The 26,869-nt window shown below is 43.8% G+C and overlaps 1 protein-coding gene across 1 annotated transcript; it reads left to right on the forward strand.

The window, feature by feature from the left end:
• Positions 1-1,817: 1,817 nt before the first annotated feature.
• Positions 1,818-17,393, forward strand: FLVCR1 (FLVCR choline and heme transporter 1). Its single transcript, XM_068939807.1, has 10 exons — positions 1,818-2,576; positions 5,759-5,903; positions 7,018-7,158; positions 8,099-8,166; positions 8,436-8,539; positions 9,725-9,835; positions 10,967-11,072; positions 11,291-11,402; positions 12,115-12,182; positions 13,565-17,393. Exons 1-10 carry the CDS (start codon positions 1,920-1,922, stop codon positions 13,628-13,630), a joined length of 1,578 nt encoding a protein of 525 aa, XP_068795908.1. The 5' UTR covers positions 1,818-1,919; the 3' UTR covers positions 13,631-17,393.
• The last annotated feature ends 9,476 nt before the right edge of the window (positions 17,394-26,869 follow it).

Raw genomic sequence — 26,869 nt, forward strand, 5'->3', positions numbered from 1 at the left:
ACTGACAGCCTGGTTACACCTATGATGTTAAATTCTCCTGTCCTTCCAAAAGGGTGGCTGCATCTGAACCACCCGCGGGGACAGGAAGGTCCCTGGCACGTGCTAAATCCTGACCTGTGCCAATGGTAATTGGCCCAGGCCAAGATCCTGCCAGGGATCGCAGTAACAGATTAACACTGTAGATGACTGGGTTTCAGTGACCACGAACGAGCACTGCTTGAAATACCAGTACAGACATGGTGCCTCAGGAGCATTTTACACGGACATACGTTCCTAAAGCGAAAGCAGACTAGGCAGCTGTGCTTTGTAGCTTTGCTTAACGTTTCTTTCAGTTTCCACTAGGCTTCTCCTTGCCCTAACATCCTGTTTTTGAAAAAGGCGAAGTAGTTCTAGCAAGCAGCACTTGAACTTGAAGCCAGGCAGAAGAACTCTGAAGAATTTACTCTGCATCTGACTTCAAAGGAGAAAAGTAGAAATAAATCAGACTTTTTCCTGGGACTAGCGAAAAAGGCAGGAAGGACCTGCATCTGATATAGGTAACTATATTTAAAAAAAATCTGTTTTCTGACACATACCTGTGATCGCTGAATTCAGGATGCACCTCCAGTAGTTTCTAAAAATCTACAGTGCCTGCACCCATCACTACTGATGTTCGGCTAAGTACTTGGGGGAAGCAAACATAGCCAAATTAATATTCTGAGGCGTGTGTTTATGTAATTATTCATGTTGAAAATCACATCAGGAACTGTGGCTTAGATCACCTGATCTTGTGAAAAATACCAGCTCATAATTTATGAGGAAACTTAAGACTCTGGTAGCTAGGCATATCTACTAGACAGACACAAACCTGATTACACGCTAACAGATCCACAAACAATTCGCGGCATGTTATTTGCTGAACGTACACCAACAGATTTCCTGCAGAGGCCAGTAATTTACTTCTAACGTTGTTAACAAACTTAAACGTTGCTGTATTTTCTAAAGCTCTTTGGAGAACAATCTACCTGTTTATTATGGCGTTGCGTTGACGACAGGAGAATCATGATCCCGTGATGGGGCCTGCTAGACACTACGCCTATACAAACAGGTATCAAGCGGGGTTTAAGAAAAGACTTCCCACCGAAGTAACACGTAACCGTGTAAGAACACTACGCACCTGAGCCACCCCAAATTTCGGAGGCTGAGCGGGAAGGAGGAACGTTTTGCCGAGGCTCCGGACCCGCGGCGGCGGGGGCCGCGCGCGCAGCGCCTAGCAACGCAGAGCCCCGGCGCGAGCGGGGACGCAGGGGGGAGATGTGCTGTGGATGGGGGGTCACCAAACGCCGGCCCGGAGGCGCTCAGCCAAGCAAGGGGCTCATGGGGATGAGATTACGGGAATGAGATTGTGCGGCTGCTCCCCCTGAGATGCTGTGGGGATTATCGGCATCGTTTTCGTCTCCGTGCGCTTCTCGGCCAGCTGCACTGACGGTCCCCACAGGTCCAGTTTAAACCAGAACTAAACGATTGTTTTTGTTTCTTAAATTTTAGCTATGGGGTTTCGAGCGACACATTTCAAAACGCCTCGCTTTGCGTCCTGCGGGCCGGTTTTAAGGACCCGTGGCAGAGGAGAAGACCCCTGCGAGAGGACGTGGCTTGCTGCCCGCGGCCTGGCGAGCGGCTGCAGCGGGTGCCACACGTGTGCTCAGCCCGGGGAGAGGAAGGGCGGGTGTTGGGGGGGCGGGGGGGTAGGTGGGAGGTTTCTTCCCGCGCGGCGGGGCAGCGAGCCGCCCCCCGCTCCGCCCCCGCGCCGGGCCGGGCCGGGCCGGGCCGGGCCGGGCGGCGGCGGCGCCAGGTGACCTTGGCGGGAGGGGAGCGGAGGCAGAGCCGTGCTGCGGAAGGCGCCCGCCGCCGCCGCCAAGCTGGGCGGGGAGACAGCCGACATGGTGGCAGCCGGCGACGAAGCAGCAGAGGAGGAGGAGGGCGAGCGAGCGGAGATGCTGAGCGCCGCGGAGCCCGCCGCCCTGCAGCGCAACGGGCTGCTCCCCGGCAAGGAGGCGGCCAACGGCGGCGGGCGGGCGGCCGCAGGATGCGCGGCGCAGAGGGGCGGGCGGGCGGCGGAGGCCGAGGCCATGCTGGCGGCGGGCGGCGGGCGGGCGGAGACGCGGCTGTCGCGGCGGCGGCTGGCGGTGCTGGCCGTGTTCAGCGGCTACTCACTGGTGAACGCCTTCCAGTGGATCCAGTACAGCATCCTCAGCAACGTCTTCGTGCACTTCTACCGCGTCTCCTTCGCGCACATAGACTGGCTCTCCATGGTCTACATGGTGGCCTACGTGCCGCTCATCCTGCCCGCCACCTGGCTGCTGGACGCGCGGGGGCTGCGCCTCACGGCGCTGCTGGGCGCCGCGCTCAACGCCCTGGGCGCCTGGCTCAAGTGCGCCAGCCTAGCGCCGGGCCGCTACGCCGTCACCATGGCGGCGCAGGGCGTGTGCGCCGTGGCGCAGGTCTTCATCCTGGGGCTGCCGTCGCGCGTGGCCGCCGTCTGGTTCGGCCCGGCCGAGGTGTCCACGGCCTGCGCCGTGGCCGTGCTCGGCAACCAGGTACGGCGGGGCCGGGGGCGGGCGGCGGGGCGGCGCCTGGGGAGGGCGCTGGCCCTTGAAAGGCCCGCCGCGGGGGCCCAGGCGGTTCTCGGAGAAGTGGCGCTTGGGGCCGCGTCGCGGAGACGGGGAGGGCGGTGGGTGAGGGGGCCAGAGGCAGCGGTGATGGGCGGCCGACGTTGCATTCCCCAGGCCGGCTTTGCCCTGCAGCGCTCTCTCTATCGGTAACGTATTATCATCCACCTTCCCGCCTCCCCCCCCCCCCCCCACCATTTTTTTAAAATAAAATGTGGCCTCACATGGCTGAGCACCGATAGACCGAGCCGGCCCTGCTGACTCGTGACATTTTCTATAACAGCGTGATAATTCACGTGGGGAGCTGATAGCGGAGCCCTGCCACAGCTGTCCTCAAAGTCCTCGGGCCTAGTTCCACAGAGCTGGCACCGATGTATGGGCAAGGGCTGCCTGCAGAGAAGATGCTGTCCGTTCCCCCCCCCCCCGCCCCCCCGTAGCCTTGTTCTTGCTCCCTGCCACTGGCCCCACTTCTCTGTGGCAACGAAATAGTAAAATTCCCATCAGCTTCGCTGGTGCGGGCTGAGGCCTCAGGTACGGTCTGGTTAAGGTAATAGAGGTTTTGTTTATTCTCTTGTGATTCTATCGATTGCTGTTTGTCTGTGGATTGTTAAAGTTGAGGTGGTGCCTATTGGCAGTTAGGGTTGCTTGTTATTTTTACATCCCTCTTTACAATTTTCCAGCATTTTTTCCAAAACAGTTCTTTTTGGGCTGAAGTCTTCAGTGGACAAACCGGCTGCCCGTTTTAGACTGAAGTTTTTTCTTTTTTCCTTCTTTAGCAGTTCAGCAGAAATCTAGCATCTGCTTCCTGGAGTCAGGCTAAAGATTTCTTTGACAGCTAAGATGTCCACACGAGCTTCACCGAGACAGGCAGCAGTCCTCCCAGTAGCAAGGAAGGAACTGCTGTGGTCTCAGTTCTGCTGCGCGGTGCCCACAGCTCTCCCAGCTGGGGAGGAAGCTGGGAGCTTGAGAGCAGTGCTCTGTCCTGATGCTGAGGTCTGGGGGATGAAGTGGTGAAGGAAGAGGGGAGAAGCCCAGGAGTGGAGAAGATGGAAAGCAGGAGAAAGATGGACAAAAAAGCCAGTAGCAGAGGTGTGCTTGGTTGCTTGCTGGAGCACATTCCCCTGCAGAGAGTAGGAATGACCTTAGAGCCCCAAAGTACTTGGTGGTCCTCTGCCGCCTAGAAATACCTGTGAAATACACTGACAAAGTGGGTTTCATTCTCCTCTGGTGGTTTTTCTGCACAGAGGACAATGGCTTATTTTGGTCAGCTGGCCAGTACTCTGTTAACTCAAGTTGTGGAGCTTGTGCTGTAGGTCCGAAGATCCTCCTCTTGCTTATGACCCATGGAGATTGATACAGTGCCAAACAATAGAATTTCTCTGTTTTTAATTTTTGCTTTCTTGAAAAAAAACCCTCTCGAAACCTAGACTGAAAGAATAAGATGACAGATTAGGTGCTTGAAAGTTAAAAACCTGCTACAATTAATATGGTCTATATAAGCTAATGCAGCTGCCTTCTGCGTATGCATTGTGATACAGACCTCAATTACGTGCCTCATTGTGCTCCTCTAAATGCATAAGGTTAGCTGTATAGCAGAATCAGATTGTTACAATGAATGAGACTTGGTCCTCGTATTACGCACCTGATGTTTTGCAGAACTTCGAAGCTATAGCAAACGCCGGTCTGGGTTGCAGACAGGAGGGACAGAATAGTTATCAAAAATCAAATCACGCCCGTTACCCCTTGAAGTGCTGATCGTTTGCAGTTGGAACATGAATCGCTGGGAATGCACCTATGTACTTGTCAAGGGCTGTCATGAGTGGCTGATTTTTGAAAATATTTAGCATCTCAAATTGGGCACACCAGACTCATTGGAACTCTCGATCCTTCTGAGCTTAACTGCTATGCTTTAGCTTTCCCTTTGTAAAAAGTGAAAAATGGTGTCACTTGACTTTCTTGGAATTATTGTGGGTACTATACTGTATCACATTGAAAAAAACATACCTAAAGGAAAAAAAAAAAATGTGTGCCCCGTTCATGGTATTTCTAAAGTTCACATACCGAAGAGCGAGGATGAAAATAAACGAATTGTTCGGGTGAGTGCTAGATGCTGAGTCAGTCTGATGGCCTGTGAAAAAAGCAACGGAAATCTCATAAGGCACAAAGGTTACTTTGTAAGCTCACTGGCACACCTCTAATTTGAACACAGAATTCCTGAGTGATGAATTTGCTAACTTTTAATTGTTTTTCAATCTTTTTTTTTTTTCCTTGAAAACATACCTGAAATATATGCAGGTTTTCTAGTCTGAAAAAATTGACCTGACACTTAGAAATGCAGCTTACTTTTACCAGAAAAGCAGAGGTAAATTAGAGAGAAGTTTAAGACTTGTTCCTTGATGTTTTCAGGTGCTTTCTATGCATAGCCAAAATTTCGGTCCTTATTTTTTGTCTTTTTCAGTACAAAATCTGTTGCTACATTGGAATTAACTGCAAACACAAACACTGCTTCCTTTTTTTCGTGATTCTTCTTTCTTTCTTTAGCAATAACTTGAGCTGTAGGTTTATTTTTATGTTTCTTTAGTGAAGGCACTTCTTTTCTCTTGTGCTTCTTTGCCTGATCAGTTCTGTAATTTACTTTGCATAGTGGTCTTCATTTCTGTAGTGGCAGTTTTGTCAGGTCAAATGCAAGATTTTGATGAAGAAAAAAAGAAGAGAGTTTCTACGGGAGTAACTAGAGTCTTCTGTCTCATTTTCAGTCCTTTGGTCACAGGATGACTGATACAAATTAATGCGCGTGCAAAATGTTCTCCTGCGAAAACACTCTTGCACAAAGAACTTCCTTAATGCGTAGTTAAATGTGCCTAAAGGTATTATTGCAGTTTAATCTAGAAATGAAGAGTTGAAAACCAGGGTCGTTGAAAACCCAATTGTGAAATGTTAATAAGAGCAAATGGCTCATAACTAGTACACTAAAGGAGCGCTTTTCCTTCATAATTTTTGTTAGTAGTGACTACAGTATGAATTCTGCATTCTGCCTGGTAAGGTTCTTTGCTTTTGTTGATTTATATTCTTAGGAAAATAATTTTTGATTTTCTTTTCTTGCTTTACAGCTTGGCACTGCAATTGGCTTTTTGTTGCCGCCTGTTTTGGTTCCAAATACGCCTAATGACATTGATTTAATGGCACATAATATAAGCATCATGTTCTATGGAACAGCAATAGTATCCACGCTTCTCTTCTTCTTAGCTGGAGTTGGTAAGTGAGCCATTCTTATAATAACATAAGTACAATGACCATAGGGAGTAATTACACCATCTTGCTCTAGGCACCCAATTTAGCTTCCAAGCTGGTTGTCTGGTATCTTCAGGTTCCCTCTGTAGCGCATTGAGAAGGTATGGTGCTTTAGTGGTGAATCTGTGTAGCCCGATATGCTGGGTGATCTGAATTGCTGCCTGTGTGAGAAGAGCAGTCCTGTTGTGACTTTGAATACACCAATAACAACTTTCAAGCAATTAGGAAATTCCAAATTGTTGATGTCTTTTTCCCTACAGAAGTCTGTAACAGTTTTATTCCGAAAGCATACTCAGTTATGTAAGACAGTTAATTTCAGTGGCTGAGTAAGGGAAATAAATCATCCTAATTTTGCCCTTTGAAAATAAAAATAAATACTAAAAACAAGGACTAGGTGATGTGTTTAATGGTTTGGCTCTCGCTTATCTTCTGGGTAAATTTCTGGGGAAATTATTTTTCTGAATACAGTAACGGGAGACCTTTCATATTTAAGAAGGATGCGAAGAGATTTTACCAGGAAGGACCATAGCCTTCATCTTCAAAGTACAAGAACATAGTAGAAGACAAGAGATGGAAGCCTTTGGTAGTTAGTGCATTCTTCTTTTTGCCTATAACTGAGGTTACATTTTCTCAGGTGTACTTGTGTTCACTTGTCTGTTGTGTCAGGGATAAGAGACAGCCAATTTATTGTCTTTGTCATGCTTCACATGAAACAACCTCTCAGGGTATGCTATTCGCTTAGTTTTTGGCTATCAACCAGAAGGACATTATGTTATAATGTAAATTCCTTCTGCAGTTCTTTTAATTCAGATACAAAGGTAGACTGAGGTTCTAGACGCTTTGCTGGTGAAGCGTATCTCTGAGGGTATGTTGGGTAGCAGTCAGATAGGAACAAATAGTTAGCCCATCGCTAGTGGCTGTGGCTTGATTCCCCTCTGGGGAAATCTGGAATATTTTTATAAAAGTGTTAAAAATCCATCTTAAGAAATCTGTCAAACTAAAACGCTTTGCATTTCAAAAGGAAAAGCATTAGTCTGGTAAAGATGGATCAATAGCTCTTCTTTTTGTTTTTCCCCAGTGTTTGAAGAAAAGCCTAAATACCCTCCTAGTCATTCTCAAGCAGTCCTTCGAACTATGCCTCCTGAGGATTACTCCTACAAGCAATCGATTATTAACTTATTCAAAAATATTCCATTTGTACTTTTGCTGATCAGTTATGGTAAGTGGTGATGTCTGGCTGCAGTCTGGCAGCACAGTCCAAATATGTGCCTAAAGCATATTAGGTTTTAGGGGTGTGTGGGTGTGTGTGTGTTTTAAACAAAAACCTTTGTTACTTATTTAGCAGCCTGTACTGGAAAACCTAGCAGTATCTAAAGTACCATTTACAGATCTGGAGAAGAGATTTTACCTGGTAGATAAAAGGTTTTGCCCCTGACTTCACTCTTTAATATCAGAAGACTTTTTGTAGTAGCAGATCGGCATGGCTAGACCTGAAATGACTGAAGTGTAGCTGAATGTAAAATTTGAAATGTGGTCTATATGTCCTAGCTGCTAAATGAAGTGGAAGACTAGTGCTGAGTGAACTAATGCCACTTAATGTAGCACAGGGCCTGCTAAGTAAGAAGAAGAATTAATGAAGAAAGTAATTTTTTTTGGTGATTATCTGTCTCTAGGGATGTGAAAGGCATGCCAGTCTTCCTCAGATTTGGGAAGGGGGCTGTACAGTGAAACTAAATGTGTATATGAAGTCATGTTATGTAGGAAGTTAATCTAGGGGAAAAAAGGGAAATGGCCTTTGTACCTTCTACTGAGAAAAAAAGGATCATGAGTTGTGTTTTGTCTTACCTTACTGTTAAAAAATAATTGCAGTATGAATGGCTTAACTCAAGTTCTCAGTTTCAGAAGTAGTGAATGTGACAGCTTTAGGGATGTAATCTAGTTCTTCCCAGCAGCCAGTAATGCCTTTCACACTGCCCCTTGGCAGATCAGAGAGATGAGATGCTGGGATCAGAAAAGTCTAAGACAATCCGGGCAAGCAGTGTTTTCTTGCAGAGATATCTAGTAGGAAATATTTATAATGCAAATGTAAATTCTACCTGACACATGTTGAATGATGTGGCTAAATACAGAGGGTGAATCATTTTATTTTGTTTTTGTAGGTATTATGACAGGGGCATTTTATTCTGTCTCCACTTTATTAAACCAGATGATAGTAACTCATTATGAGGTAAGTTTCTCGGATCATCTTCTTACTGCTTTTTTTTTTTTTGTTGTTAACTGTACATTTACAGAGTTGATGTCTTTTGTTACTTAGGTGCTGTGTGTGCTCAGACATTTGGTTTCCTTTATACCCCTGTATGGTTTATTGCACCTTGCGTCATACAGCTGTGGGAGTCATAGGAATGTTTGTTTGTGCTTATAACTGCCAAGAGGTCTGAACTTGACTCTGAGTGGAAGCAAGTTATTAATGAGCACCATATAAATATTTGTTGAAAGGGAGAAGAAGTGAACGCTGGGAGAATTGGCTTGACACTGGTGGTGGCAGGAATGGTGGGTTCGATTATTTGTGGTTTGTGGCTGGATTACACTAAAACATACAAGTAAGTGTGGGTAGGCATGTATGGGGTTAGGGGTAGGAAAACAGTGCTTCTGTGTTAGAAAAATAACGGAATGTAAGGGAAGAAGTGAACTGATGATAAAACGCAGCAAGTCCCTGATCTTTTAGCAGCCTTGACAGAGGCAAGTTTCCGAGGCCACAGCCGGATCTTGAGACTCTCATGTTGGTTCTTGGCCCAAAGAACTGAGAGAGGGTGTGCTGTGGAGAATACAAAGATCTGAAGGAGGTTTCCACCTACTCCTGGCCATGCAGGGAGTATAATGCTAACAAGAAAAGCCTTGTATGTCCTATATACAGTGGCCAGCTGGCTTGGTTGGCCTCTTCGCCAGGGGACACAGAAAGGCTCAAAACCCACTCTGCGTTTTCTTGTGAAACAGACAATTAACGCTCGTTCTTTGTACTCTTCCTGGGCCTTTTAATAAGCATAACACTTGCTTTAATTCAGGAGATGTCGATGGAACAGAACTCTGTTTTGGGGTAGGAGCACCAGGGTAGTTCACCTACGGTGTGGTGCCCCCAGGAGCGGGCGGTGCCCCGGTGTGAACGCAAGGATGAGTTCTGGGCAAAGTTCTCCCTTAATGACTCATAGTATATTATGTGCAAGGGCTCTAGGAGCCTAATGGACGTTAATGCTCTAGATTGGCCTTATTTCTGCATGTGGTTTGGCTTATAAATAAATGATACGTGTTTTAGGTTTTTTTAGATGACAACCATTATTCCAGATTTAATATAAATAAAACATCCAAATGAGATTTGTTTGGCTTGCCTCTAGGCAGACTTTTAGCGCCAATAACGTTTGATTTGACTGCTGATCTGATTTTTGTGTAATGGTCTGTGCTGCAGGATGGCTGAGAGGTAATAGTGTAGCGGAAAACTAAAATAGCCTCAGGGTAATAGTATCTGATGTGATCAATTTCAAAGAGTCTGAGAATTTCTCTTAGCCTCGTGTGAAGCAGCCGTATAACTAAGGGAATAAGGAGTTGGGGAAGGGATACATTTTCATGGAAATGCATGATATGTTTGAATCAGAATCACATGAAGCAAATTTCACAACTGCAGAATATCAGTTATAAAGAGAGTAAGTAATGTTTATATGACTTTTCGATGCTTTAGCAAAGTGCTATGACCTTATGTTAACAGCGTGTATATGTTTCTTGTTGGGTTGCAGGCAAACTACTTTGATTGTTTACATTCTCTCTTTTATTGGGATGGTGGTATTTACTTTCACCCTGGATCTTGGATACCTTATAGTAGTGTTTGTGACTGGAGGAGTACTTGGGTAAGCTATTAAAGAGGACTAGAAGACCTACTGCAGTTCTGCTCACAAACAATACCCGTAATAATGTAAAAAGCGAATGGCTATTTTCGCTAAAGGATTCTACTGTATATTCTGGTGCCGTACTCTCAACATATGTCTAGGTCTTATAGTACAGATACAGTTTAGTAGGTTTCGCCTTCTGTTACAGCAACATAAATCTAAAGTAATTTAATTTTTAGTGAATTTCATTTAAAATTTTTACTGACTAAACAGAAGTGTATGTATGGCCAGTTTGTTTGGTTCCAATTCAAAAAGTCCGCTGCAATAAAGTTAAATCCTTCTGTTGTCTTCAGTGGATATGTAATTAGGATCTAATGGAGCAAATTTAGGAAGACTGGCTTCTGTGCATGTGGATTAATTTACATTTTGATAGCCCAAGCAGCCTGCTTGGTGCTTTGTCAATTCAGAAAAACATGCGTCACTGTCCTGAAAGATATGTAATCCAGAACAACCAAAGGTGAGGAGAGAGTAGTGCTGTACCTAGACAGGGCAGGCAAGGTAGTGACAGAAACAAGTCTTGTGAGTTTCAGTTTAAAAACCAACCAACCAACCAACCAACCTCAGCTGCATTAAGCCCCTGTCTTTCCTCACCCCCGTCAGTCCTCTCAGCTTCTTCCAGAGGAGCTTCTAGTTCCATTCCCATGTCCAGCCGCCCCTTCTACTGATGGTCTCTTCCCCATGTAACATGAATGTTTAGATAGATAAAAACGATGATGCTCACATATGTCTTCTATCTGAAAGTACTTAATTTTAATTATGCAGTGGTTTGTGGACTTGTTTGGGAGGGTTGTTTCACGTGTGTGGAGTGGAATGCAGCTGGTTCTGGGAAACAGGGCAAATATATTAAAATGTATTTGTCCTAAAAGAAAGATGTATGGCTGAAACTGTTGGGTGAGATCAGGGAAATGCGGCAGGGCAAAGCACATCCTGAATCAGGGCTGAATTCAAGACCTGAATCCTGAATTAGGTTTTGAAAGCAGATGGTTCAGATTAACAGCTAGTTCAGAGTACCGCATGTTTATGTTTGATTTTCTTAGCCATAATAATAGATGAAATCCACACTTGTTGTTCACTTATTTTCTTCTTCAACAGGTTTTTCATGACTGGCTATATCCCTCTTGGGTTTGAATTTGCTGTGGAAATTACGTACCCAGAGTCTGAAGGCACTTCATCAGGGCTCCTTAATGCATCAGCACAGGTTCTATCATGTTTCTTTCTTCAAGTGAAGTAATGTTCAGCAAGGCCACTCTGCTAGAATCTAAGAAGTCTTTCTTAGATTTGGCTGCTAAGTCCCCACTATATTGCTCTAGTCTTCATTTTTTATTTGGTTTCTATAAGATGCAGTCTGAAACTTTGCAAGATAAAATGATGAATCTTCCCTGAGTGATACTGATGAAGTGACTTATTTGTTTGTAGATATTTGGAATTATCTTTACCCTTGTTCAAGGAAAGCTCACAACAAACTACAGTCCTCGTGCAGGAAACCTCTTTCTTTGTGCTTGGATGTTTGTGGGCATTATCTTAACAGGTAATTATCAGAAATATAAATAAGGATTTATCTCTTACCTAATCATTTGGAGTTTTTTGAGATAATGAATTTCTGTGAAACTTTTAGACATCTCGGACATCCAAGGTTTAAATACATGGCTTTCCTGTCTGCGCTGAGGACAAAAGATATTCCTAAGTGGAGGGTGGTTTTTTTGACTCTTTGTTTCTGTTTTTAAATGCGTGCCATGCATGCACTCTTTCCTTTAAGGATGATGTTGCTAATATATCAACAACCATCTGTTTGGATGTGTTTCTTGAATCATGTCTTGAACTTCAGGCAGATGTCTATCTTTAGAGTAGGATAGTAAATATAAAGAAATACATATATACAGACAGGATGCACATTTTCAAATATGAGGAATTGCTGATGTAATCATTAGCTGTGCCAGTGATTTACACATGCCAGTACTTATAAGTGTGCTGAAAGTGTCAAAACCATCAAATTTTGCTTGAAGTACTCATGATTTAAAAGTTTTTATTGTCATTTTCTGCGTGTGCTTTGTGAGGAGCAAGTTCAAATTCTTGTCGATAAGAAGGCAACTAGTGCTAATTGCATAAGAATGAATGCAGAAGTTTGCGTATGTGCTGAAAGCAGCTTCTATGTGCTGGTGCTGTACAATACGTCCTCCTTGAAAGGAATGTCATTACAAAGTCAAGAGTGAGCATTCTTTTTTTTTTTTTTATTGTTTCAGCCTTAATAAAATCAGATTTGCGAAGGCACAATCTGAATTCAGGGATTATGAATGTGGACATTAAAGCTGTAAGTGGTGAATCTTTTCCCTTGATTATATTATTGTACTTGAATACTTGGGTTCTATTAGCATAATAATATTAACAGCAAAAGAGTAATTGACAAGAACCTATAATGTGACTGTTTCCTTGATGTGCTGAAACAACAGAGTCACCCAGGACCCTACCCTCAGATATCTGTTTCTTCCGTAAGCTCCCATGAAAAATCTAAAAGACCTTTTGCTCTCAATTTTTCTGAGTTTTAAGTTTTTTTTTTTTTTTGACTCTAGCTCTTTCACATTTGCGGTTAGCATTGTAAATTGTGAAGCATTTTTGTGTGTTGGGTTAGGGAGGTCATGCTATACACTACACATTTTATTTAAAACAGTGGCATCCCTTTAAGTCAAGTCAGGGTGTAACGAACAAAGATCATGCTGCAGTTTTTATCCTATATTTCATGAAATGCTGAGTCCGTTCTTCTGCTGAGCACCCTCTAACTTTAAAGGGAGAGTAAGCGTTCCATTTTCTGCTGTTCAGGAGATCCCAAGACCATCTTTCAGCAGATTTTCTGTATTGTCACAGTCACAAGTAGAAATAAGGCTTTTGAACATTTGACATTTGAAACTCCTTTCTATCCCGTGGTTTTCCTGACCATCTGAAGCAAGATAACGAAAACAGCTTAGTGAAGCCAGGTATCGTAAGATCCTCTGTCACATCATTCTTTGGGTCTGTGTAGCAGCCTCTGGTTACCTGTGATCAGGCTGCACACACTGGTAGTGTCTGCAGAAGGGTCAGAAAATTCCAAGCCGGTACCTTATGAGCTACCTTGAACCTGAAACGTGTACAGTGGTGTTTGCACAGTATTGTATTCTTTGAATATATCGGCTTGGGTCAGGGCTATCCTGGGGATGTACGTGCTGACTGTAGGCAGTGGTCTGTGATTGTTCTCTTTTCCGTTATCAGCTTGTTAATTAGGTTAATGTCACACAATACTGTTTAACCAGGTTAAAAAAAAAAAAGCGTGGAGTCCTCACCTCTACATCATCATAAATAATTGAGAGCTCGCTGTATTAATAGGTGCAATCAAAATTTGATTTCAGACCTTGATCACCAAGATTCTGCTGTATTTAAATGCAATGGAGAAAAAAAAGAAGGTTAATCTCCATGTGATGATCAGTATCTATATGCGGTAAATATGTGTTTTAGAGCAATACCAAGAAACTCAGTTCTGTATTCTCTTGTAGCTGTAGAGAGAAGATGGGAGAACATGGCTTTCATTAAGTGCCTAACTCAACTAGTTGACCACATATACTAGTGTAGTCTAATTAACCTAGACTTACCCAAGAATACTGAGGGTAGGAATAGCTTCCGCCATGTAGCAGCTTAACTCCTGTTTATTTGTTTATTTTACAGGTGCCAGTTGACAGTCCTGGAGAGCATGAAACTTGTAATACATTAAAAATGCAGTCAGCTTTGTGAGGCTGAAAGAAGGTGACTTGGAAACGCACAATTTTGGTTGAACACTGAACAATACTAATTAGTATAATCACTGGATTTGTATGTATATGAGTAGTAAAATGTGTTTGTTAGATATTGGTGATATTTGTGCAGTGGAAACTGTGAAGATGCCCAGTTCATTTTGCCCAAGACCAACAATTTACCCTCATATGGAATGTTCATCCTAGCAGTTTCCAACTTTTGTAGTTTCTCTAGTAAAGAACTGTCTGAGTGCTCTCCTGGGAGAAACATGCATTCAGGGTACACACAGGAAAATCTGGAGTACTAAAGAACAATCATATCAGAAATACCTAATCTTTTTTTTTTTTGTTTTCCAAGAAATCAAGAGTTAGTTAATTTCTTAATCAGATTTTCTTGTGCATTTGAAAAGTCAGAGAGTAGATAGCTGCACAACTGGAGGATATTAATACTTCTATTTTTTTATTTTTTATTATATCTGATATAAACTTACTGTTTGTTCTGGGAAACTTTGTCTATAGCACAATACTGAAAATAAGAGATGGCTGCAGTCATGAATATTTCATACTGGCATCTGACATTTCTGTTGCCTTGAAACTTCTTGGTAGATACCAGAAAGCACATAAGAGAGAGTGCTTTCTTATAGATTCATCATAACTTTTGGGGGGATATCTAACGAGTTTCCCGCTAGACAAATTGAAGAAGAGGAGTTTCTCATAAAAGGAAAGAATAAGACCTTTGATGGTTCTACTGTGGAGTGTTTCTAGGCAATGGAAAGCTACCACTCAGATTGCCTCTACAGAATATTTTGAGTGCTTTCTCAGTTTAAGTGAGAGGAGTATGTGTTTACAAAGAGATGGTGCCTTTACTTTGTAAAGAAGATCCTTGCCCCATCTTAAGTTTAATTAGTGCTGCTGAAGAAATTCCTTTCTGCATGTTTAACCTCCTCTGAATATTTGTGGACCATCAGCAAACGTGCTCTATCTTTTTGGCATTTATTTCTCTGCATTATGAATTGTATCATCTGTGTCTTGCAAAATTTTTGTGCTCATCACATAACTTAGAAGAAAGTCATGTCTTATCTTTCACAGTTTGTTTAAAGCTGTAAAGATGACTGAAAGGAAAGCAATGGTGCTTCACTTCATCTGATGGGATATTTGCTGTTTATATCATGCACCTTAGCTACCAAAGGAGTGGACTTCATTAACATTCACCTTGTGTTATTACAGTTATCTGAAATTGGGGTGTGGGCTTCTCCCAGCAGTACTTCTGCAAATGTTGTGCTTTATCTACACAATTACAGAGTTGATAGCAACACAATAATGCTGAGGCCTTGCTATTACTGAGAAGTCAAACCTGAGTTAGCTGACTTTTTGCAAACGTTTCTTAGCAGAAGAAAAGTGAAAGTTCCCACAGTATTTGTGAAGCTGCCCCTTGGTAACTGTGGGTGGCTTTTGCTTTTGGAGAATAGTAATAGTATGTGCCAATTTATATCTTTCTTCCCTAAACACAGATTCAGTACAGCAGTTATTGTGTTCCTGGCCCAAGGTTGCTATGTATTTCCCCTATTACAAGCCTTTAGCAAGACCTTCTCTCTGCGGTTTTGTGGAAGTATTTCCTAAATATCCAGTGGAAAGTCTTTGACACTATTCATAATGCTTTCTAAATGTCTAGTACACACTATTCAACTTCCAAGACTCATTTCCCCCCCTATTTTTTATTTTTAAATTCCTTTCCCTGCTACTAGTTCCCATTTTCTTTGGTGTTTATAAGAAAGTTGACTCCTTCCTTCTGGTGTTCAGTTCATTATTGAAAAATGCTCTAGACCTGCTGGCTCCTTGTAATTTATCTTCTGCCAAATTACTTGGCTCCCCTCTGAAAAAGTTGTAAACAAGATTTTGGCATTCTGGAAAGCCTGCTGAGCCCCTGAAAAGAAAATATTCCTAATAATGAAGGCTTAATTACATCCTGGATTTAATACCCCCTAAAAGGAGCTTGAAAGTTGGAAACGTGTGAGCATATGTTTATCTGAAAGCTATTTCTGAGCAAGGATAAAGTATATAAATACAATAACAAAGTAAAGAACAAACTAGCTATTTTATGCAATAATCTTCTTGTCAATCTCTCCAGAAACTGAGGTTCCAGCTGGTGGCAGAAATAGATCTGGGGTTGTTGGAGCTTTTTATGCTTCTGCTTTTATTTTTTGTTTTTAAATAAACAACTTCCACCCAGTCAAACTATGTCTGGAACTGGAAATAAAGTTTCTAACTCTAAGCCTTCGGATTCTGGCTCAGCCCTCAAGTAAGAGTAGTGGGGGGAGAGGGCCAAAAAAAAAAAACCTACCTAAAGAGAGGCAAACAGTTTATGCATGGAATTAAATGTCAGCCGTGAGAGGATGGGATTGGAAACCGAATCAGGAGGGACCTTCCAATCCCATGCATCAGCTTTTGCTTGTCAGTTATGCTTTTCTTTTGAGTGCTTCAAGAGAACTCTTGAGGATGCAAGAAAATCCATGTAGTCTTTAGCGTAAGCAGTCGGTCTGCCCCCAAGTTATCAGTGGCCCACTGGGGTGTATAATTGCTAACTTTCAACTAAAAGATTCAAAGTTTAGCCTTTAAAACAGATCTGGCTTTCTCTTTCTATTTTCGCTAGAGTGTGTGAAGCTTTTGTTAACTTCAGTAAGAGGGACCCAAAGAACATTGACCCATTTTTGTCTAGGACTCCCAATATGGTCTTAAAATCCTTGTTTCTGTTGGTTAGGTTTGAAACTTTTAGGCTTGATAGCATAGTCTGGAATTTCTGTAAATGGAAGTTTTCTTCAACTTGAAAGAGAAGTTCTTCATAGCATTTATTTGTAGATTGGTGCTTGTCCTTAATAGAGTCTCTTCTGCTGCTGAGTGGTTGTGTTTTGAGAGAAGAATAAAGAACAGAAAATTTCAGAATAATAGGCCTTTCCTAGCTACATCTCCTTGGTCATCTCTTGTGCTCAGGACACTCAGCTGTCTCTGAATCCATCACTGGAGTGTGTAATCAGAGCTGCCAGCCAGTGTTGCCTACTGAAAAATTGCGTTTTGAAAAATCTTTGGACTGACTTGTGTGTTCACAACCAAATGAAATTGATTAAGCTGTGAGTATTTATCACTTTCATTTTCCATTCTGTAAACTTGTGAGATTTCCTGCGTGAATGGGAATGTCTGACCTTTTCCGTTGCTGTCTTTCTCAATAGCTGTATGTACCACCTTCTTCAGTGTTACAGACTGCTAATGGTTGATTCATAGACCACAGGCTAGATTGTATCCCTTGTATCCCATGTGATTCCCCCACCCCCACCATGTGGTCTGAAGTCTGTTAAGAGGGAGAATTGAGGTTAATGCATGAAATAGAATGAACTAAGCAAAAATATTTCTGAGAAGTGTATTTATTTCTAAGATCCATGTTATTTACCGACCATGTATTTGTTCTCTTCACGAAGATAGCAGAGGTCTTTTTTTGTAATTTGTTTTTGTTAGTGTCCCATTCTTTACGTTTCAGGAAAAATTTAAAAATGCTTATGAATGTTCTCTCCATGCAGTATTGTACCTATGCGTATATGTGGGGGGAATCATTCCTTATCATTATATGTTACTAGTGTTGTGTATAAAATGTAACTTGACTGAGGCCAAAATTACCATGATCCATTTTTTTTTCCAAAGCTGTCATTTAATGTAGTAAATTTTATATGTGGTTTATATACTATGTCATTAATAAAAGTGCTTGCATAGATATATGTACTGCATCTATAGCTTCAATAGTTGAGTTATACCCTCATAGCATAGTGATTTTTCCTCCTTTGCTTTGGAGAAACTCTGTGAAGAAAAGAAAGTGCTGCTAACACCTGAAACAGAACAATCCAAAAAGTCAGCTCTTTAAGGTTAGGGCAAATATTGTTCTAGTAAAGCACCCAGCTCTAGAGAGATTTTCTGGGAAGAGGAGGTGGGGCAACTTTATGAAAAGAATACAAATAAGACATTGCAAAACATTCAGTTATGGCCCAACTTTTGTTTGTAGAACTGGAGTTGCCTTCTGTGGAAGCACAGTAAGACCCTTGTGAACACCCTGCATGGGTTCTTTCATTTGTCCTCAAACAAATGTTTAGCCCTGATTCCCAGGATGTGAGCTGGGAGCTGAGTGAGTTTGGGGAACCTGCTTCAAAGAGAGGTTTTTACTTCCCATTTCCACAAAAAAAGAGCTGTGGTTAGCTCTGAGCTATTTTTATATGAGAGACTCTCCACGAAATGAGGTTGCAGGTGTTGCAGAGCACAGGAAATGCAAGCCTTTTATTCCCCTGTGGTAGAATAACACTAGCATCCGGCCAAAGTTGTGTAGGACAGAGGGATGAATTTTCAGATGGGCTCTTTCTTTTACTGCCAGAAATAAAGTGTTTCTGTGAAAGCTGTAGGCTATATCCTCATTAGTGTTGTAATTTAAACTTTCCCACAGTTGGAAAGGAACGATCTCAGCAAATTACTACTGCATTGAAGGTCGTTCTTTGGCAGACAGTCTGTCTTTCTTGAAGGAAAACACTAGAAACCTCACTAGGTAAGTGAGGCCATCCTGGCTTAATGAATCAAAGCTGTTCTGGAGGGAAAATCCTTTTTGTTTCTAAAACTGAGGGAGGCCCTGTATATCCAGAACTAACAAGTGTCATTCCTTCCAGAAAGTGGTGCAGTTTGCACCTGGATTAAGTACACAGGCGCCTAACAATCCAGCTGGTTCCTATGCTGAAAAGGCTGCTCAGAAGCTAACTGGATTTCCTCCCTGCTGTACGTCAGCACAATGAGCCAGCCTTATCTGACCATGTTCAAAATCCATATTTAACTCTTCAGTTAAACAGCATCTTTCAGAAGACAAAACAATAATATCCTGAACTTTGTGGAATGTCCTTCAGCAGTCATGCGTCAATTAAAAAAAAGCTAACTACTGGCAATGTGTAGACATAGTTGCTAATTGGTGAGGCTGTTCAATACTTCTTTAATAATAGGCATAGCCAGAATTTAGCCTCTAAGATACTAATTTCCAGGAGGCCTCCACGTTCTGTCTTGAGGTGACCTGACCATTACGTATCATCTTGAAATGAGTCGGACCCGAGGTGCCATGGTTTCATTCCAAGTGAATTGGAGACAAGTGAAGATATTGCGCAGGCAGAGGGCAGGCAACAGCATTTTAATTTCTGATCCAGTCTATGGAAAGTACACTGAAAATATGTTCTTCCTGCCTCTCTGACGCAGTCATTCATTGAAAAGCGTTTTTCCCATAAACTGATTCTGCTTATAACAATGCTTAGGCTATTAAAAAAAGTTGTAAATAGTATTAAAGGTGCATTGTCAAAATTGTGGCCTGGTGTTAGAAGCTGTAGAAATGTCAGAAACAGGAATCTACAAAAGCTATAAAGTCTGGGTGGACTGAAAAATATGCATCATGAAAGAAATAGGTTTAAAAAAAAATCTGCTCAAAGACACCTCTCCTGAGCCCAGAAGTGCTGTCACTGTGGCTGTAGTTCAGCTGCTCAGTTTATCAGCTTCATAGAAGAGGCAGTGAATGTGCATCCTAGTGAGTTGATTTTAAAATGGAAATATGTAATTAGAAGCCCTCTTTTTCCCAAGCCTAAGTGACTTTTTCTTATTGTTTTCACTCTCTTAGTATTCTATCTGCACTTCTGTGTGCCTTCTGAAAAAGCAACTTATAAAAGTTATGTGAAAAATAGTCTCAGATGAGACTCAGTCAGTTGAGTAAAATATTATTGGCATTATTGGACATAGCAGCTGGAAGGAAATGGCTTGCCTAAGTCGGACTGAACATACAGAGAGAGAATGAGATCTTGGGATGATCGTTTTCAATTCAGGGGTTCCTTAATGGAGAATTTGACTTTTGCCCTAGGAAATGGTTTTGAAATTTATTTCTTCAGTTGACTTCTAGGAGCAAAATTGAATTTCAGTTTCAGACTCGTGCATCTGCTCTGCTCTGCTCTGCTCTGCTCTCAAAAGCGACGTAAGGAATTACTAAACCCTGATCCTTGATGAGCAGCATGACTGAGGGTCTGAGCGCAGGCTGAGGCGGTGGGTATCTGCCAGGAGTTCCAACCCCGGCTCTTAGAGCACTGTGGGAATTGCTGGGGAAAATCCCACAGAATTATTCAAGACTTCCAAAGTTTTCCCAGTCTGTGCTGGGTTGACCCAGAAACTTCTCAATTTTTTTTTTCCAAATAAGGGAATCCTAAAGCTGCTCATCTGTCGATCAGTGATCTGGATAAGGTAGACTAGGGACCACAGGCGCATGCAAAGTTACTTACAATATCGCAGATTAAATTTTCCAACTAATGCCAAGGGAAAAATAAATCTGAAATGTAGCAGCAGGCTGTCTAAGCCTGCATGTATTGTTTTTCTCCATTAATTCCTTGGAATGTAACGTGATTTCCTCCTTCGTCCTCTACTTCTGAATAAACTTAGAGCCCCTAGAAGCCTACATCCTGTGCTGAACAAAGAAACAACGTCCCGCTTAGGTGAGGGTGAATCACCTTTGGTTGATTAATTGGCTCCACAGAACTTCAGTGAGTATATGTTGTGCTCCCAGAGAACGACTGAAATTCACTCAGGGGCCTCTGGATGTGACTTCTTGCACAGATAGTAGTTACAATAAGTCCATGCAGCATGTAAGTGCCAGTGACAAATTGGCTCTCAAATTGGTAAGTGAGTAAGGTTTTTGCTGTCTTGACTCCCTAAGTTGGGGAAGATGTACTCCTTTAAAGAGCTTATGAGTCAAAAGAGGGCTAATGCTTAAAGGCTAAAAATGCTATGCTTTCTCCTTTTGTCACTGCTTCACAAAAGCTTTAAAAGGGTGGAGATGCCCTCAGAGGTTCAGAAACTTGACAAAGTTACCAAACTGTAACCTGTCAGTTACAGGAGAGCTGGAGGTCCATTGGCTTTTGGGGGGCAAAGAAGTGTGCTGGCCGTGATTTTTTGTGGAGTACTTCACCTCTGTGTGAATCTCACTGGAGCTGAGATGTTTGAATGTGTTGAGAGGATGCAGAGCATTATCAGTCCTTCCTGAACTCTGCGGCTTGAACGATCACACTTGTGACGTGCTTGTTTATCACTCCAAAGTCAGAAAATGCTCGATAGGCTTCTTGATTTTGCTGGTTACCTCTGAAAATGAAAATAATTCACATGACAGCAAATAGTGAAGATGACACTTTGCTCCAAATGACTATAATTCCCTCAAGAGCTTTACATTTTTAAATTGCAGCAAGATTTGTGTTCAGAGCACAACAGTTGAACTTTACTCTCAGTTAGGGGCACTTCTGCAGTGTTTTGACTGCTGTTCACTCGTCGTTCACTACAGAGGGGGAATCTTAATGTGCAGATCCCTGACTTTCAGGGAAGCCTGAAGCGATTCTTTAGATCAAAAGTTGCTTGATGAAATCATCAGTACTGTGATACCTTGTTCTACTATGGTTCTGAGAACAATGAAGCCTGGATTCCTCTCTGTGCAGATTTCACAAAGCGCCTACATTTCAAGGGGTTGTGGTTTCTAAACTTTTGTGCTCTTGCTGAGCAGCTTATATAACTTGAGCATTTTTTCGGTATACTTTCAAGAGGCAATGTGTTTGAGGAACTTCGATAAATAAGGACAAAATTTGTTCAGAGTGTTTCCTAACCAGCATGGACCTCTGTTTCTAGAGGGCATCGGGGATCCCATAGCAGAACTACACTGCTTAATCAATTTTTAAACAGCACCAGCTCTTGCGGTTTGTGCTTCTGATCTTATGCAAGCTTTGTTTCTGTTGCAGTGCACTCCTCCCTTGATGTGGGCAGCAACAACTCAGTAGTCAAACATAGCTGCTCACTCTGTGATCAAGGTAAGTCCAGACCCTCATCTTTGCTGCCAGCCACCTGTAGCTCCCATGTAGCAAGGGCTGCAACAGGCTGACAATTGCTGAAATGAGATCCTCTTTCTGAGCAGCAGATCATTTGTTTAGCAGTTGCCCTTCTTTGTTAGCTGCATTTTTATTATGCATCATCCCTTCCCCCCCAAAAAGTAGTTGTGTTGGGTAGTTTAAACTGCCCTCTGACTGCTAAAGGTTCAAGAGGAAATAAGCAGTCAGAAAAAGGTGGTTTGAGTAGATTTGTGGAAGGTTAAGCTAGTATTTCCTTGTTTTTATAAGCAGATCTTGCAATGGAGGTAGAATCGTGTGATACACTGGCTAGTAAGACCTTCACAGCAAACGATATTAAGGTTAATATTTTCTCAAGCTGCAGCAATATTGGGGCTGAAACCTTGGAACATGACTGGAAGAGTTAGGCAGGCTAATAGGGACAATAATGTTGTACCAGTCAGCAACAACAGTTTCAGCTGTGTCTGATGCTATCAGTTGTAAATCAGAATAAGGTTACTATAATAAACACAGAAGAGGAAGGGCCAGCGATGGTGCTGTCAGCAAAGAATCAGGCCAAGTAGAACATGCTGAACTTTGTGGGGAGATGGAAGGAGAAAACTTGCAAAAAAATTTTGGGCCTGATTTATAAGCTTTCCCTGACACTTGGGCTTTTAGGCTGGAAATCTTGCTTGTTGGATTAGACGGAGATCAAGTGGAGCTCATTTAACAGTGTTTTTTTTAGATAGATTTGCTTACGATTTGTGGCAGTAAAATTATTGCAGGAGGTCCCAGACTTACTCAAGCAGAAATCAATAGACGTTACTGATGTTCTTTGTAGCGAAAATCAAAGCATCTGATGGCTGTGTTTCTGCTAGGCCAGTGCAAAATAAACAGTGGGATCTAGTTTCCAGAAAGGTTACCTTGGGGAAAGCTCCAAAGAAGCATACCCTTAAGTATTCCTTTTATAGCTTTCTTTTTTTTTTGGAATGTACTCTAGGTATTTATTTCCCAGGCTTTTATGATCACATTGATTTATACTTTAGGTTGTTGTTCCTACCCACTAAACAAATCACTGCTGCAAACTTGCAGCCCTAGCCAATAACATATCACCATGGTTACATCCCTATCACAGTTTAACCTTTTCTTTCCTTACTAACCAAATCCAGTTCCAGCATAGCTTCCAGTCTAGGAAAAAGCCCCGAACAAACAGGTTTTATTTCCTTTTTAGGGGCCAAACAAGGTCACAGTGGTCTTTTCAGGTGACAGGGGAATGGTTGCATACCAGTGATGCAATTTACTTATGTTAGGGAAACTTTCTGGACCTGTGCTTTCCTCTTCCCCTTTGCAAAGCCGAAACACCGTATTGGGATTAAATATTTTGGACTGTTACTGCTTTTCTGGACATACTGTGATTTCTAAATTCCAAGAAGGCCATTGAGATCACTCAGCCTGGCTTTAGCAGAAAAGTGCACCCAAGCTGGGAATAGTTGTAAGGTATCCAGGCCTTTCCACTGACCACTGTGAGCTGGAAGTACTGGAAATATTTCCTGCTCTGCTAGTAACCCACCTACCTTTCGAACACACAGTGGTGGTACGAGAACTTTCAGCGTGTGCAAAGCACTTAGCATCCACTTATGCCGAACTGGATGACGGCACAGTTGTAGATCTGTGATACTGCTGCTGATTTGCACCTAGCTGATGAAGAGGAAAAGATAAACCATGCAGCTGTTGCTCAAGCGCTCTAAGAAGACAATTCCTTGGCGATTCCTTCCCAGACCGCTAGACAGCAGCAGGTTTGCGCACCTTTTCTTCCAGAAAGGCAAACCTCAGGTGTGCTCAGAAGGGCTGGAATGGCATGGGTGACATTTCCCACACCACCGGCAAAGGGTCCATAGGCCAACTCTGCACCGGCTACCTGCAAGAGACACAAAAGGAAGCACACTGAGCGCAGCTTCGTGGCACAGCTAAGCTAGTGTGATGGCTGCTTTCTGTCAGAAGAGGTGCTCTTGCTTCCCTCCCCTCCTGGGGCTGGCTGCTGCAGTCAGCTCTGTTGTGCTGGTCTCGTTCTCCAACCTGGAGTCAGAGGAGTGACAGCACATGGGATGCAGTGCAGGGAGAGCATCTATCTGAGGAGGAGGAAGCAAGCCTCCTTCTGCCGATGGCAGGTAGTTATTAGCTGTACTCTCACAGCGCACTCTCAAGCCGTCCTTGTTTGGTTAAGTAGCCTGCGCTGTTTTTTTTCCCCCCTCAGCTGAGAAACCGTCTTCTGCCCTCGTTAACACGACTGCTCTTTAGAAGTTTTTGCCTAAACGGGTCAATGAGCCCATACCAGGATGGGTACCCAGAGCATTGCTCAGGTTTCTCTGGTGGCCTGGCAGCGGGCAGAGGGTGGCCAGACCCCGAGACTGGTTTTTCTGCCAGAACGCAGAGGGCATCTCTGTAAATCCCAGACACTGAGGATTTGGCCCTTTGCCTTCACTGAACGCTAAATAAAGGGATTTGTGTTAAAGCCTTTTTGGACCTGGCCAAGAGCAAATGCACTGTGGCACTGCGAAGGGCCCTGGCATGGACTGGGACCGGTTCCCGAGCTGTGGGAACACAGGGGGAACCACCTCGTGGCCTGTGGGCTGGAGGGGTTTGGAGGCCCAGCAACTGAAGCAGGGGTGGCTGGGGCAAGGCAGGGGCAATCTGCCAGCCAGCCCATTTTTTGCTGCAACGCCCCTGCCGGTCTTGCTCCACCTCTGTGTCCGATACTTCATTGTTATCCCCTGGCAGCACAGAGCAGTGGGTGGCAGCACCGCTGCTCCTTGTGAGACTTATTTTAACGAGGATCTGTTCACAGGCGAGGTGAGGGAGAGTCTTGCTAGGATGGTCTTACAAAAGGCTGCAGGCTGGAGCCATGCTGGCAGAGGATCTGTGGAGCAGAAAGCACCGCTGAATTGCAGAGCAGCCAGTTATCACTGAGAGGGAACGCGTTCAGCGCATGAGACCTCCCAGACACTCATCGCACCGGTGGTCCATTCCACACGCTGCCAGGTCTCCGTAGCAAAGCCATCAGGCCATCCTTGAGGTTCTCCTCCTTAACCCTCTGTCGGGCTATGCCAGCCGCAGGCTGCGGGAGCCCCCTTCTGCTCGTTTTTAGTGCCTGCACCTCACCAGCAAAATGGGCTGCTTAGAAACAGTGGGTGACCGAGGAAGCAATTTACCAAATAATCCCAAACAAGCAAATAAATGAACTGCCTTCATGCAGGTGAAATATCATAGGGTAGTGAGGGTTTGCTACATGGCAGGGCAGAATTTCCTGCTGCACGCACTGAGATATTGGCTGAGAAATGCGCTATTGGGACTCTGCAGTGGTGCTGAGATGACACCTTTGGAGAAGAAATCCTCTTGGAAAAACTGCCAATTCTAATATCACCTTGCTGCCATGGTACAATTAGGAGCCATTAATTTCTCCTCAGTTGATTCTGTAATTGCGCTGCAGAGCCTTTTGAAAACTGCATTTAAATTAGTCTGCAATTGAAAATAATGAAGGTTAAAACCCTCTTACACGATTTTATGATGAAATTACTTCCTTTGACCCAGAAAACAGCTGTGGTAGCAACCAACTCTGCACAGGAACAAGACTAGAGGTTACTAATGTTATTAAGAGCTGGCTTTAGAAAGGTATCTCCACGAAAAGTGATTGGATTTGAAAATCAAAAGTGTATTGCACTCTGGAGTATCACAAGCAGCCACATGCCTGTTTTTCTCAAAGAAAAACACTTACCCATGCAAACATGCGAGCACAAGCTGTGGCTGTTGCCCTGCCACAGCACGGGTGATAGCACTGACTCTTGGCTTTCCAAGTTCTTACAGGGTCCTGGGACAAAAGGCCCAGCCATGGGCGATGAATGTCCACACGTACTTCAAAAAGTATTTCCATTTGTGCCTTTGTGCATGCAGCTGCTGTGGTCAGACACGTAAAGCAGCGCTCCAGCAGCCAGCTGGCCTTTTGCACAGACAGACGCCTGATTTGCATGGGCGTAAATGCTGTGCAAATTTGTATGCTGAGTATGTGCCTGTGATTTTGGAAATCAGGATAATAGTCGTGGTTCTTCTGACTGCTCGGGGTGAGAGCACAACCACTTGACATGTCTTGTCAGTCTCTTCATTTCTTGCTCTGTGGGACTGTGGGGCTCTTTGGGTCTCACTGCTGCTGGCTCCTCTCCCAGTTTCGAAGATCAGTATTGCTGATTTTCCTTCATACATGCACCCCCTGCACTACAGCACCTGCCGGAGGATGGCAAAGGGAGCTTGTCAGTCCCTGCGTGGCAGGGGATTTTAGGCTGCCCATCTCACAGAGGGACACCTGAGAGCCGCAAGGAGATTTGCCTCGGGAAGACAGAACCAGAAACTTTTCTCTCCCACTATTGCCCTGGGGGGCTACTCCTTGTTGCATACGGCCACCCCTGAGCAGATGGGTGACCGTGGCTGCAAAGCACACTGCGGGGACCCCAGCACGCTGCTCTAGTCCTGCACTCGGGACTCCTTCCCAGTGCCTTGCTGCTGCCTCTTGCCTGGCTGGGACTGACCCCGGGGGCGAGGAGAAGAGCAGTGCCTGGCCCTGTGCACCCCTGTGAGCAGCAGGGAGGAGGAAGAGCTGTGAACAGAGCGGGGAAGGAGGCAGCTCTGCTGAGAGGTACTGCATCAAAAATAGGTCATCCCATAAGGTGAAAACAGTCAGATGCCGGCAGAGTGCAGAGGGGACGTGCTGCATATACCCACCCTGTTCTTATTCTTCCTGAATTTCTGTTTATGACCTATACTGGGGAAAGGGTACTGGGCAAAAACCAGTGCAGCCATTCTTCTATTTTCACTCTTGAGTTGTAGCTTGGAAGAGGGTAATTAAGGGTTTCTCTTAGCTGAAGGGACTTGAGGACTCTGAATTTGTCCCCCTGGGCGATTGTTTTGCAGTTAGCATTAGCTTCAGGAGCTCAGCTAACTTCTGTCCTGCCTGTCCAGCCCCCAGCTGAGCCTGGACCCATTGGCTGGCGTCTGGGAGGACCACTTGTCCCTCTTCAGCCTGGGCATCAAGGAGGAGCTGATAAGAACTTATTCTGTTCAGTCCCAGTGGGAAGGTGCATAGGCTCTGTAAACGGCTGCTATGGGCTGGCGTGCAGAAGGTTGAGGGTCTCCTGACCTTGTCATGCCCCTTACCTATCTGTCTTTCCCTCCGGGACAGAGCATGCCCTGGCATAGTGAATGTAGAAGGCTTTGAGATGCAAAGTATGTAGCATAAATCTGGTTTTCACACTTCCAGGGTGGTTACAAAATGAGTAGGTAAAGGA

The sequence above is a fragment of the Struthio camelus genome, chromosome 3 (genome assembly GCF_040807025.1).
Source record: "Struthio camelus isolate bStrCam1 chromosome 3, bStrCam1.hap1, whole genome shotgun sequence".
In the NCBI taxonomy this organism is placed as follows: domain Eukaryota; kingdom Metazoa; phylum Chordata; class Aves; order Struthioniformes; family Struthionidae; genus Struthio; species Struthio camelus.

What these genes read in the sequence shown, in the direction of transcription:
- FLVCR1 (XM_068939807.1), top strand. Translation starts at nt 1,920, where the DNA reads ATGGTGGCAGCCGGCGACGAAGCAGCAGAGGAGGAGGAGGGCGAGCGA. An exon ending in TGGCCGTGCTCGGCAACCAG is followed by an intron (nt 2,577 to 5,758) that starts GTACGGCGGGGC and finishes CTTGCTTTACAG; the next exon opens with CTTGGCACTGCAATTGGCTT. An exon ending in GTGACTGGAGGAGTACTTGG is followed by an intron (nt 9,836 to 10,966) that starts GTAAGCTATTAA and finishes CTTCTTCAACAG; the next exon opens with GTTTTTCATGACTGGCTATA.